The sequence below is a fragment of the Xenopus laevis genome, chromosome 9_10S (genome assembly GCF_017654675.1).
Source record: "Xenopus laevis strain J_2021 chromosome 9_10S, Xenopus_laevis_v10.1, whole genome shotgun sequence".
NCBI classification, from domain to species: domain Eukaryota; kingdom Metazoa; phylum Chordata; class Amphibia; order Anura; family Pipidae; genus Xenopus; species Xenopus laevis.
Genome location: NC_054388.1, coordinates 107,949,910 through 107,964,315, shown reverse-complemented (window position 1 = coordinate 107,964,315; position 14,406 = coordinate 107,949,910). Strand labels below are relative to the sequence as shown.

At 41.0% G+C, this 14,406-nt stretch overlaps 1 protein-coding gene across 5 annotated transcripts in view; it reads left to right on the top strand.

The window, feature by feature from the left end:
• The window catches only part of tgfb1i1.S (transforming growth factor beta 1 induced transcript 1 S homeolog), a 35,840-nt gene that overhangs the window by 17,811 nt on the left and 3,623 nt on the right, over positions 1 to 14,406 (top strand). For all 5 annotated transcript variants that reach the window (XM_041578134.1, XM_041578135.1, XM_018237586.2 and 2 more), the window contains 7 exons: positions 1,135 to 1,244; positions 2,456 to 2,531; positions 5,186 to 5,264; positions 8,372 to 8,755; positions 9,393 to 9,566; positions 9,973 to 10,054; positions 10,941 to 11,089. In XM_041578134.1, coding sequence (XP_041434068.1) covers positions 1,135 to 1,244; positions 2,456 to 2,531; positions 5,186 to 5,264; positions 8,372 to 8,755; positions 9,393 to 9,566; positions 9,973 to 10,054; positions 10,941 to 11,089 — 1,054 coding nt within the window. The remainder of the gene's footprint in view (positions 1 to 1,134; positions 1,245 to 2,455; positions 2,532 to 5,185; positions 5,265 to 8,371; positions 8,756 to 9,392; positions 9,567 to 9,972; positions 10,055 to 10,940; positions 11,090 to 14,406) is intronic.

Below are 14,406 nucleotides of genomic sequence, written 5' to 3'. Positions count from 1 at the left end.
AATATTGAATTTTCCACCAAATTCACAAACATCCACTCCAATCTCCACTTTTGTGAATTTGTCTATTAAACAGACGGTTTTCAGATTTTGTCTTTCGCACTACATTTGAACAACATTTTTTTCTGAATTTGTCTTTACCTCTTATCAGATCAGCGTTTTCGGGGGGAGAGGTTTATTTTATCTAGGAAAATGATACATCATTTTTTTCAGGATAACCTGGGCTTTCTTAATCTGCCTACATGTTTGTGTAATTCCACTTCTGTAACAAGATATAAGGGTCTAAATACAAGAAATACTATTTTGCATAAAATACAGATGTTTTTCAGAAATATGTTTTATTATCTTAGGTCAAGTGTCTAAGTGTAGCTAAAACTACTGGGAGGCTTTACTTTTCCTTTAGATGATATATTTCTTCAAATGACTAATATTGCCTCATTCATTAAGATAAAACGAATAAAATAACGTGTGAGTTAATAACTTTTTACATATAAAATTGTGGTGAGGGGCCCCTCGTCCAACGATAGCCCATGACTAAGTGCCCTAATGGGTACGAAACACGTAGGGCGGTTCGAGATGAAAGTATACATTTTTTAACTTTGTATAGTAAAAATATTTATTTTTAACTAATTCTTTCTGTTCCTGTGGATCCGTTTGAGTGCCGGACGACCCTGCTCTTTCTTCATTTCCCCTTCCCCCCCTGTAAAATGTTTTAATGTCATTTGAAAGATAAATTCATTAAAGTGTCTGTAACCTGTCTTTCTTTCACTAAAAATGAAAGGTGGCTGTGGAGTCAGATTTCTGTTTGTGAATATGGAGAAAGTAATTTACAACAGTTTACCATCACTTTTACTCCAAAAATGGTCTCTCTCCACTCGTGTGAATTCCTCCCTATATGTCGCTTTCATTGCAACTGTGTCTCAACATCTACATCCTGTGTCTTTGTCATTACCCTGTCTGTCCTCCCTAAGTATCATTAATTATCCTATGTTTCGTCATCCTTTCTCTTTTTGTAAGACCTTAAATGTCTCTTTCAGACTTTCCCACTTCTTTATCCTTGTTGAGTAATGAGTTTATATTCTCTCTGCTGTTTCATGGACTTCCAATGGCAATTCTTATTTCCTCTTGCTCCCACAGCACTGTACAGAAATATCCTTTGCCTTCTGTCTCGCCAGCCTTGGGTGGTGGGCTGTGTGAATTGGACCGACTTCTCAATGAACTCAACGCCACACAATTCAACATCACTGGTAGGAGGTGGAAGAAAGTCCAGCTTGTAGCTTGGGTTATTGACCTGGGCCCTGTACATATGACTAGAGGACAAGATGGTATCTGTAGGATAATAGAGTTACAGTAACCTTTTGTATGAGATGGCGTTGCCCAATCTGTGGCCCTTCAATTGTTGCCAACTTGGGTTGTGGTGGTGAAGTAGTAGTAGTGGTAGTAGTAAAGGTCCATAGGCCATGGGTCTTACTGTGTATAAATAATGTCTCTAAAGGTAGTCCAAATAATTTCTTTCCTTTAATTGATTTAAATTTTTATTTCTTTTTGTCACTTCCACCTTTTCTTTCTCCTTACTTTTGTTATTTTATAAATGTTACTGTATTTTAAAGTATTCTGTCTCCAGGCAGTGGCACATGGGAAGATTTGTCGCCCGCAATTTTTTAGATGAGGCTGCGGACGACAAAACTCCCAAAAATGCTTCTCCATTGCTGTTACAGGTATGGGATCCGTTATCCGGAAACCCATTATCCAGAAAGCTCCCAATTACGGAAAGGCCTTCTCCCATAGACTTCATTTTATCCAAATAATCACAAATTTTAAAAAGTATTACCCTTTTCTCTGTAATAATGAAACAGTAGCTTGTACTTGTTCCCAACTAAGATATAATTAACCCTTATTGGATTCAAAACCAGCCTATTGGGTTTATTTGATATTTACATGATTTTCTAGTAGACATAAGGTAGGAAAATCCAAATTGCAGAAAGATCTGTTATCCGGGAAAACCCCAGGTCCTGAGCATTCTGGATAATAGGTCCCATACCTGTAATTTATACCTTTTATAAATTTAAATCTCTGGTGGTATGCCTTACTGATTGCTAAATAGCCCGTAGATGCCAACAGAGGAAACTTCAGCCGATTAAGCGATCAATTGGACATATCACCAGAGATTCCTATTACCGGCAATGGAGAGGCATTTTAGGGAGATTTGTGTAGGCGATAAATCTTCCTGTGTGCCACTGCCCTTCCTCTTTATTCCTCCTCCATTTTATCCCCATATATGTCTTAGGGTAATTTGACAATGTAACTCAGAAGATAACATGTAGATATAATAGAAAATCTATTATATCTAGATATCATCCTATCATCACATTGTCACACAGTCCTTTCCTCCCCTTTAAATTCAACCTCTCGGTGCCTTTATCTGTAAACTCAATTCCTCCCCATTTTTTCCCTACAGATGAGATAATGTCCCAGTTCCCTACTCGGGATCCCAATGAACAGAAAGCTGAAGCACAGAAAGAGGCAGAGAAAAGGTAAGGGGGTGTAGGAATGTCATGATTTAAGCACTAATTCTTTGTACTCCTGAGCTTGGACCCAACAGATCAACCATTCATGTCTTTGAAGAGTGTAGGGGGCATATTACATTGAACTTTGGCCACTAGCTTGATTTTTTATTCATCAGATTTCTTTACAATGCTTAAAAATGGAAAATACAGTCCTAATAATAATACTTTTCCTCTTATGGTTCTCCATGTTTTATATGTTTCACCCTGAGTAATATTTGCCTTATATTCCTCTGTATAAAATATGTCCATCCATGGGTTTTACATCTTCCTCACACCTGTGGTTATAAGAAAATGTAATATTATAATCTTCACCAATTATTAGTGCGTTTTTCCTAAATCGAAAGTCCTAATTGAGATAAGACTTAAGCAGTTTACATAGACATGGAGAAAAAGACATTGAAAACTAAAGCTAGAAAAACCCTAGTTCTTGAGAGAGGGACGTTAGATTGTAAGCTCCTCTAGAGCAGGTGAGAGTGCTAACAATGATGAACAATATCAGGGTCTGTTCCTGTATCTTGTAATGTGTTACTGACTCTTCCTTGGTGAGCATTGTGTTATACCATAGACATTTCTTATAGTTTCGCCACTTTAAACCACAGGGGATGGATGAGTAAGTGTTGCAGAAATTCGAGCCTGAAACGCGTCTCAGTGAAATTGTGGTTTGAGAAATGGAGACATAGGAGGGAGTTACCAGCAAATAAAATATCAAATAAAGGGAATCACCACCAAATAACATATTTTTGCCTAATAAAATAAGAATGTCATTCTAAGCACCTTTCCATTAAACATAAAGTAAAATTAAAGTCTAATTGCTATTGAAAGCAGTGTCAGCCTGGCTGTTGATATTTGCTGCACTGGTGGTTCTGGCTCCTTAATTGGAAAGTTGCTTCTGATTACATATAATTTTTTTATCCAAATAAGTTTTTGGGTAGAATCAATTTACAGTAACTGGATCAAGGGGGAAAACCACTGCTGATGTCTTCTATAGAACGTTGGGACTCATGGACTTACACAGGGGCTGCACTGCTAATAACCAATTACAGTAAAACCCTTATTTTACGTTTTTAAGGGGACCAGTAAAAATGTTGTAAAATCTATGAAAATGTAAAATCAGGGAAATGTTTTATGCATAATATATAGATGGGCCTACAAAACAACAATGTCAAATTAGGGAAAACTTAAAATCAGGAGATGTAAAATTGAGGTTCCACTATAGACATTTGCTTTCAAACTGCTCAATTGCTGGTTGCTTTGTGTATCCCCACCTCTGTACAAAAGGACAATGCAATTCGTGGATATACATTTTAAAGTAGGCAAGTGACCTCTTGTTTAAAAAAATTTGGGATTTTGGAATCATTGCTTGTCATATATTGGTAAACCAACATGTTGAGAAGGCACAGGCTCCCTGTGGCTGTCCAAATATTGATCACATTTAGAATGGGTGGTGAGGTTCAGTGGTTGAGGTTATTGCCCTGCAACAGCAAGGCAGGGCCGCCATCAGAAATCACAGGGCCCCGTACAACAAAATTTCCTGGGCTCCCTGGGCTGCGCCCACCATAAGCCCCACCCACAAGCCCGCCCTCCCCACCCCCTACCACACAGTAAAAAAAAACTTTGGTGGATAGGGTCTCCACATGTTAATAAAAAACATTTGTGGTCAACAAAATTGAGTCAGGGCCCCCCATTAAAAAATATTGGTGGCTAGGACCCCACACGGTAAACAAAAATTGGTGTTCAGGCCCCCCCCACATTAAAAAAATATTGGTGGCCAGGGCCCCCCTTAAACATCCATGTAAAAAAATTGCCCCCCAGAAGTTTTAAAAAAAAATTGGTGCCCAGGGCCCCCCCACACAATAGGTAAGTGAGTGCAACCAAGTAAGTGCAGTGTGGCCGGGCCCCGATTACCCTCGGGGCCCCCTACAATTCTCCCCCCCTGATGGCGGCCCTGCAGCAAGGTCATGGGTTCACTTGTCATCAGAGCATTATGTGCAAGGAACTTCTACTGTATGTTCTGTGTTGGTTTGCTCCAGCCTCCTTCCAAAGTCCAAGTCCATACAGTCATTTTAATTAGGGATGCAAAGACAAGGAGATCCACACTGAAGGGAAAAAAAACCTGGAGAGAGAGAGGAAGAATCCAATGCTCTAGGTGATGGCTGATCCACTCTGGTCACGTGGTCTAACTGAAATAGTCATCAAAGGCACACTTGTAGCCCACCGTCTCGGCATGATTCATAAAGTCGAGTGTAAATATTTATTTTAAACATCCAATTTATTGAAAAAAGCTTTCTGACCATAGGTTGAGTGGGAGGAACATTGATCATGTGTTTGTTGGATACTAGCGTTGATGTTGGTGTGAAGCATGAATGAAATATTATATACAGAAGATAAGATATTATGGGAAACGAATCCCTGGTCACATAAAACTTGGATTATTGTTGGGTTTGGCATGCTGACAACAGCATGAGGATGAGTCTCGGTGAAGTTGCTGATCTGGTTAAAATATATGGATAATGGTGGGATGAGCAGAGAGCTAGTCTTTTGAAGTGACATCAGTTGCTCCTTTAGGATAATGCCAGATAATTCTACTTGTCTACTCCACTGACACATGTTTATCTTCTTAGGGCCCTCGCTGCCTCCTCTGCCACTCTTGAGTTGGACCGCCTGATGGCTTCCCTGTCTGATTTCCACAAGCAGAACACGGTAAGTGCTGAGGAATGTTCCTCCTAAACAAGTCAGTTCACCAAACAAATATTTTCAATCTGGTCAGCCCCGTGAAGGGAAAAGTTTAGATAATTCTGACACAGAGGTTAAAAATACATAAACTGAGATATTTAGATTTAGGACACAGAGCTATGCAGATTTAGGAAATAAAGCATCTGGTAATGATGTAGAGAAAAGTGGAGTAACAACTAGGTCTCACAGCAAAACCTTTTTGGGGCTATCCCTTACATTGTGAATTAGATGTTAAGGTGAATAAGATCAAAAGCATATACTAAGGCTAAATCAGTCAGTTTCCCAACTGGGCCGCTATACCTCCTTGTCCCAGGGTCTGTTTCCTCTATATTTATGCCGCTGGATGAACTGATATCTACTTAACGTTGTAGGATAGAACACATTAGCCTGTACTGTCTTCCTCGATAGACGACACACAGAGGAAATAATCTGAAGTCTGTCATTTGCAAGTGCCACCTACACTGCTCAAATGAGTAAACATCAATGCCAAAGATATTCTAAATAGGGATGCACCAAATCCACTATTTTGGATTCGGCCGAACCCCGAATCCTTTATGGAAAATTTGGCCGAATACCGAACTGAATCTGAATCCTAAATTGCATATACAAATTAGGGGTGGGAAGGGGAAAACATTTTTTACTTGTTTTTTGTCAAGTCACTCGATTTCCCTCTCCACCCCTAATTTGCATATGCAAATTAGGATTCGGATTCAGTTTGGCCCGGCAGAAGGATTCAGCCGAATCCGAATCCTGCTGAAAAAGGCAGAATCCCAAACCGAATCCTGGATTCCATGCATCCCTAATTCCAAAGAATATACTTCTCTGATAGGTGTAGGAAATTAGGGAATATGTGTTGGATCTCACTTACAGAATAAGTAAAGATTTAAAATAAGTGAATGGTAAATTGATGAGGGGGCTATTTTAAGCACTTTTGCAATTTACATTCATATTTTCATTTTTTAATTCCAAGATATTAAGGGATACATGTGCTGTTAATATGAATCAATTTTGTAACAACAGCGCCACCTGCTGGTCAGTTTCCCACCAGTCTGACCACCAAGTAGTCAAGGAAGTTGTCAGGAGAAAGAAAGAGGCTGCTCTGATGTTCTTCTGCTTAGGAAAAAATTGTAAACCTTTCTCAAATCTTTCCTAAGCAGAAGAACATCAGAGCAGCCTCTTTCTTTCTCCTGACAACTTCCTTGACTACTTGGTGGTCAGACTGTCAGAAACTGACCAGCAGGTGGCGATGTAATAACAAAATTCATTTATATTAACAGTACATGTATCCCTTAATAAAATTAAAAAAAGAAATTAATGAATGTACATTGCAAAAGTGCTTAGAACTGCCCCTCGTCAATTTTACATTCTTTTATTTTAAAGGTTTACTTATCCTTTATGGTCCATTGAGCCAAACACTGTGCAAGTAGGTAATCCAGATATGAGAAGCAGACAAGAGATCGGCCTGGAGCTCATTCCATCAAAGGCATCAAATGATCACAACCAACTCCCTCCTAAGGGGTAATATAATAACAGGTTTGCAGGTCTAGTAACCCATAGCAACTCATCAACAGGTAGCATTTACTGGTCTACTGTTTGAAAGCAAAAATCTGATTGTTTGCTATGGGTTACTAGGTCTGGGCAAACATTGCTCCCATTATTACAAGAATATTCTATAGTATTTGGGGATTCGTGTGGCCCTGAGAATCTGCAGACTGTGTGGATTTGATTGGATTACATTGGTGCATTACAGACCTAGGGACTAGCTCAGCTCTAATATAGGAGGGGAACCGGCGTCACACAAATACCAGGAATAGCACAAGACCAAAACTCACTTGAAGGCTCTGTGTTTATTTTGGCGCGTTTCAGAATCAAGTTTCATGGGATTTTCAGGCTCTTCCTGACATGATCCGAGTTACCTAAATACAACATGGAATAAAACTCCTGCTTTAAAGAGGGAGATCAATATGTGTTTTTAAGGGGAACTCTGCCCAAATAATTAAAAATTCTTTTATTGTATTTTTCAAAAATGATCTTGATATAGTTTCCCTTTAATTATTCAACTTTATACAAAATAACATACATGCTATTGCTATTGCAAAATACAAGTATATTAGGGAGATACCCATATATAAGGCTATTATAGTTTACCAGTCATAAATACGCACTATTGTACAATGTGCAGCAGTAGGAAGCAGAGAGAGGGGGAGGCTGGAAAAAATGGCTAAAGAACCATGATCTGAAGAGCTTACAATCTAAAAGCCAGTGGTATAGCCAGTCAGCACATAACACATACAGATTCATTGTGCCTTATCAAATGCACATAAAAAGCAGAAGTACAGAAATGTAATTGACTTTACATCATCTCTAAGCCCAGAGTGGCCTGTCCTAAAACAGATCCGGTTACAGTGGAACGTTCAGATAGAGGCTCTGCAGAAAAAGATAAACCCACGAAAGGCGCATATGGGGGGCTGACACAGCAAATAGAGATTGTATAGGAACTGCAAGAAACCGAGAAGCATACGAAATCCTATTTTTATGCTGTGATGGTGCTAAACTGTTATTCCCCAGCTTCCACTGATAAAAGAAGCAGCTGCACAGAAGTGGGTTGTCTGTTTCCCCAAGACTCTTGTTCCAAATGCGCCATTCCACTGGGGACAGAAGGACCAGATACTTGTACCATTTAAGGCCACTCTCAATTGTCTGTGATCATATACCAGCTTGGAGAACCTTTAGGAGGTCATACACTGGTTGACCCTCTAGCTGAAGGGCAGTACTCGGCTAATTTATGAACACTGGGCAAATTTGCACCTGGGCAGTAACCCATAGCAACCAATCAGTGGTGAGCTGCAGGCCCATGCAGTTGGGCAGTATGGTCAAAAGTGCTGGCTGACCATGTGTATGCATGTATGGCCAGCTTTACTGATGGCTAGCTAATTGGTGGAGGGTTCCTCTACTCTGTCAGTACCAGTATCAACAAAGTCAATTACATATACTGTATATATATAGGCAAAGTGATTATTATCTTTGCTCCTTCTTCTGAGCTGTTTAATGTAGAAGCTGTGCCATCTCTGCAGGTATCACAAGAAGTGGAGGTTCCTGACTCTAATAAAGGCTCTGAGGAAGTTTTCAAACCTGGAGATACAGAAGACCCATCAAGCCCTAGAGACACACTTGATGTTCCTAAAGCTTTGGAGGACATACCAAGTCCTAAAAGTTCTGAGGTGATGTCCACCCCTGGGCATATGGAAGTCAAAATCGACCAAGTAAATTCTGATAAAGTAACAGCTTCCCGGTTGCCTGACTCTGTGTCTGGTTCCAAAGTTCCAGAAGCCACAAGTGTTCCAAGGAGTGATCTGGACTCCATGCTGGTAAAGCTTCAGTCTGGGCTCAAGCAACAAGGCATTGAAACGCACAGCAAGGGACTGTGTGAGAGCTGCCAACGACCTATAGCTGGGCAGGTAACATACGACATATACTCATGTGACCATATAGCAATCACTTTACCCCCTTCTCCAAACTCTAGGGGACAGTGTTAATAAAGTCATATAATTTGCAATAGACCTCAGTTATCCATAGAAACCAATCAGCCAATAGCATTTGCTGGTAACCTGTGTCAAAGCAAACATTTGATTGGTTGCTGCAGGTTACTAGGCCTAAAGCTCAGTTTACAACTTTTATTACATTAATGCAATTTTTGCTGATTTACCTTGAAATGCAGTTTCAAGCATTCAATACAAACAAGAGTCGGACAACCATGAGTTGAAGATGAATGGCCAGCAAGCTGAGGGAGATGGGAGATAACAAGTATAAAGCATCATATTATTACAGTGATTCATAGTTTCATGCCTTGGGAAAGGTTGCTACGAATGAAGAAGATCAGATTGTATGTGCTATGTAATTGTAGTGTGAAAATCTGCCCAGGTCTAGTAACACATAGCAACTAGTTTTCATTAAGTTAGTCCATGTAGAATAATTGTTGCTGTTAATACTAAGCCATTCCTGCTGCCAGAACTACAACTGCCTGTCCTGGGGTTTTGCTGTGTTATAGGAGGGGTCTTGTCAGACTTCTAAATAGTGACCCGTTGTCCCCTCCAGGTGGTTACTGCTCTTGGACATACCTGGCACCCGGAGCACTTTGTGTGTGCCCACTGCCATGCCCTGATTGGCACTTCCAACTTCTTTGAGAAGGACGGACGGCCATATTGCGAGAAAGACTACTTTATGCTCTACGCCCCACGCTGTGCCCTGTGTGACTTGCCAATTGTGCAGGTAAGACATCTGTGGGTAATAAAAGTCACATTTATACTAGGTCTGGCAAATTGTAAAAACCAACCAGCAGGTAGCATTTACTGGGCACCTGTTTGAAACAAAACGCTGGCGCTGTTGTAACAAAATTCATTCATATTAACAGCACATGTATCCCTTAATATCTTGGAATAAAAACAAAATAAATAATGAATGTAAATTGCAAAATTGCTTAGAATAGCCCCCTCATCAATTTTACATTCACTTATTGTAAAGGTTTACTTAACCTTCAACACTCATGCTGGGGGATATTGGGCAAATACTTTTTTGTCACATTTACAAATGATCCATCTGACCACCCAGTTTAGCTTATAGCCCCTATATTGACCTGACTTTTCCGTTTCTAATCCTGTTTTCTCTTTCTTTCCAGAACATGGTTACGGCACTTGGTCGCACTTGGCACCCAGAGCATTTTTGTTGTAAAATCTGCAAAAAACCGATAGGGGAAGAGGGTGAGTATTCCTACTCCAGGAACAATACTGTATGCCCAATCATGATGCCATCATACATTACCTAGCCAGGCATTCCATTACATCCAATACAAATACACCATTGAGCCATGTTTTGCACTCTAATAACTAATGAATGCAGACATCATAATGCATTAAAACACATACATCTTCTTCTTATGATGTAATAAGGCTTTTCTTTTAAAAATGCAATAAAACAAGAGAGCCTGTGCCTTTGCAATTTGTAAATCCTGGCTACTAATGATCTTGAAAACAGAAAGCCCAGAAGCATCAGTGCCCAGGCAATTCTCCCACTGCATCACGGCCATGACCGGCACAAGGTGATCTTGGCTTGTGAGTTTCCATAGTCACCTGGCGCAGGTCTCAATCCTGCATTCCCTGGCTCGTGAAAGCAAATTCTGGTTCCAAACTGGTTCAGGGCTTTTCAAATACCATCTCGTTCTAAAATCTCCTTGATGTGTAATTGACTTGTCTTTGTGGCCGCCGTGCTGGAGCCTTTGCCTAGCCTCACTAGCCCAAAGATGATTGACTAATTTATCTGCTTTTCATGCTTCCAAAGAACAAAAAGAACCTGTCCAGTTTTTATACATTTTTACCTTCTGGCAATGTGCTAGTCACCTTTTTTGGAATGCTTTATTTCCTGCAGTGCCATCAACTCTGCCCTAGTGTTTTGGGGACCTGCTATATTTGACCATTCATTTATGCACATTCAGTGCTTTCTAGCTCTAGAAAATCAACCAGACCATTGTAAACAGTGAGATATTTATTTTTATCCACAATGCAGTGTTTTGGCCCCTAGCAGTAGCACCTCTCTTAGAAAATGTGGTCCCCTGAGTAACTTTTCCTGTGTCTGGTCTGTTTCCGGCAGGTTTCCATGAGAAGGATGGGGAACAGTATTGCTCAGACGACTATTTCCGGCTGTTTGGAGCTGTCTGTGCAGGCTGCACTGAGGCCGTGAAGGAGAGTTATATCTCTGCCCTGGGAGGCTTGTGGCACCCACAATGCTTTGTGTGTCATGTGAGTAACACAATGTACAGTCTCATAAATACTCATGTTTCTTATAATCCATAGACATGCATGAAAAAGCACCCTCCAGTGGCTACAAATACAGGTGCAGTCCTGCTAATATTTATTGAGAATTATGTGTCTAAGACAAGCAGTATGCCAACTCCCCCCTGTGTATATAAATGCAATTGCTATTATACAGGTCAGGGATCTCTGAGTACGGTGTGTGTGTGTATCATATAGGAAATGTACTTCCTACTGTAAATTATAAGAATATTGAAAGTCAATGAGGGGTTCTGTGACCATATAAAGGCATAAGGCTGCAGGCTGAGTTATACAGGGAGCTCTGAGTATCACTCATGCATTATAAGAGATAATGTACCCCCTACTGTAAATTATAAGGATATTAGAAGTCACTGAGGGGTTCTGTGACCATATAAAGGCACAAGGCTGCAGGCTGAGTTATACAGGGAACTCTGAGTATCACTCATGTATTATAAGGGATAATGTACCCCCTACTGTAAATGATAAGGATATTAGAAGTCACTGAGGGGTTCTGTGACCATATAAAGGCACAAGGCTGCAGGCTGAGTTATACAGGGAACTCTGAGTATCACTCATGTATTATAAGGGATAATGTACCCCCTACTGTAAATGATAAGGATATTAGAAGTCACTGAGGGGTTGTTCTGTGACCATATAAAGGCACAAGGCTGCAGGCTGAGTTATACAGGGAACTCTGAGTATCACTCATGTATTATAAGGGATAATGTACCCCCTACTGTAAATGATAAGGATATTAGAAGTCACTGAGGGGTTGTTCTGTGACCATATAAAGGCACAAGGCTACAGGCTGAGTTATACAGGGAACTCTGGTATCACTCATGTATTATAAGGGATAATGTACCCCCTACTGTAAATGACAAGGATATTAGAAGTCACTGAGGGGTTGTTCTGTGACCATATAAAGGTACAAGGCTGTGGGCTGAGTTATACAGGGAACTCTGAGTATCACTCATGTATTATAAGGGATAATCTACCTCCTACTGTAAATGATAAGGATATTAGAAGTCACTGAGGGGTTGTTCTGTGACCATATAAAGACACAAGGCTGCAGGCTGAGTTATACAGGGAACTCTGAGTATCACTCATGTATTATAAGGGATAATGTACCCCCTACTGTAAATGATAAGGATATTAGACGTCACTGAGGGGTTGTTCTGTGACCATATAAAGGCACAAGGCTGCAGGCTGAGTTATACAGGGAACTCTGAGTATCACTCATGTATTATAAGGGATAATGTACCCCCTACTGTAAATGATAAGGATATTAGAAGTCACTGAGGGGTTCTGCGACCATTTAAATTCACAAGGGTGTAGGCAAGTACTTTTATACAGCTCATGGGATTCCTCTCTAACTTCTGATGTCCTTCTGTTTTATTACACTGGGCCCTACACCAGTTTCAATGATTCATGTAACACGAGGGACATTAAACTTCGAATATATCCAGCACTGATTTAGCTATGCCTATTTCGTCTGAGGAGGTAGAGGCGGCTATTTCAGCTCTTCCAGGGGGGAAAACTCCAGGTCTGGATGGCTTGCCTATTGAGTGGTACAAGCATCATGTTAAAAAAATAGCACCCCTACTGGCCACTTTATTTAATGGAATTCGGATGGGGAACCCTCTTCCTGCATCCATGAGAGAAACGCTTATCATTCTGATCCCTAAACCAGGCAAAGATCCATTGGAATGTGCCTCATACCGGCCTATTTCACTCATAAATGTGGATGCTAAAATACTGGCCAAAGTGTTAGCGGTGCGCATTGCACCTCACATGGCTTCTGTGATTTCGCCCGATCAAACTGGTTTTATGCCGGGCCGAATGACAGATACTAATATCAGGCGACTTTTCACCAACATTTCTATTCTGCATGACAACAGAGGGGAAAGAGTAGTTGCCTCTCTAGACAACGAGAAGGCTTTTGATTCAGTGGAATGGGGGTATTTGTGGGCTACAATGCGGAGGGTGGGCCTTCCCCCAGAATATGTTGCCTGGGTACGAGAACTTTATTGTTTGCCAGTGGCTCGGATTAGAACTAATATGTCGGTATCAAAGGCATTTCCAATAGGCAGGGGTACTAGACAAGGCTGCCCTTTATCCCCTTTGTTATTCGCACTTGCGATGGAACCCATGGCCTGCCAAATTAAAACTTCACCAGAAATAGAGGGTCTGATAGTGGGCACAAGACGGGAAACTATTTCTATGTACGCAGATGATACACTCTTATATCTACCTAACCCGCATAGAGCATTGTCCAGCGCATTAGAGATCATTAACACTCATACCATCTACTCTGGTCTCAAGATCAATTGGGCCAAATCAGTGATCTTCCCCATAGACCGCCCCCCCCACCACTTACCTGAACGGGCCCATGGTCTTCAATGGGTGGAGTCTTTCAAGTATCTGGGGATCTGGATTCATGCTGACCTTTCTCAATTTGTGGACCTCAATATACAACCCATTTTGCGATACATCGCACAAAAGAAAGAGGCATGGTTGAGCCTTCCCCTCACTTTACTAGGGCGCATCAACTTATTTAAAATGATGTTATTACCAAAGCTCACATACGTGTTTCGGCAGGCCCCATTGATAATCCCCAGTTCGGTCTTTGCGAAGTTAAGAAGCCTTATGATTTCTTTGTTTTGGAATGGCTCTCACCCGAGGTTGGCTCTTAGTACTTTACAGCTTCCGACCACTCAGGGAGGCCTTGCTGCTCCTAACCTTTACTGGTATTATCTGGCGTCCCAACTGGTGGTGGCAAGGAATTGGGCCACTCCGTCTTACACCAATGCAGCTACACTTCTTGAGGCGCAGTTGGTAGGGTCCCTTGAGGGATTGAAAAACCTTCTCTACAGGGGTACCTCAACTACCAAAAACATCTCTCCCTTAATGAGAACCACAGTGAGAGCTTGGCAGACTGCTCTACAATTTTATCCTAAGCCACACCAGTCTTGCTCAGAATTCTCCCCTCTCTGGGGCAATCCCAAACTCCAGCAGCTCCGTACCATTCCAGCTCCGCAACTATGGGCTACTCATGGCATAAAATACTTAGCAGATATTATGGTGGAGGGCAGATTGATGGCTTTTCAGGATCTGAAACAAAAGTTTACACTTCCTAATAAAATGTTTTTTAGGTACTTGCAGCTGAGACATGCAGTGCACACCCAATTTCAGTACAATGCAATAGATACCACTCCCAGACCCATTGAGTTAAATATTCGTAAGGTTACACTTGATAAACCATTATCGACCTTTTATGCACAATT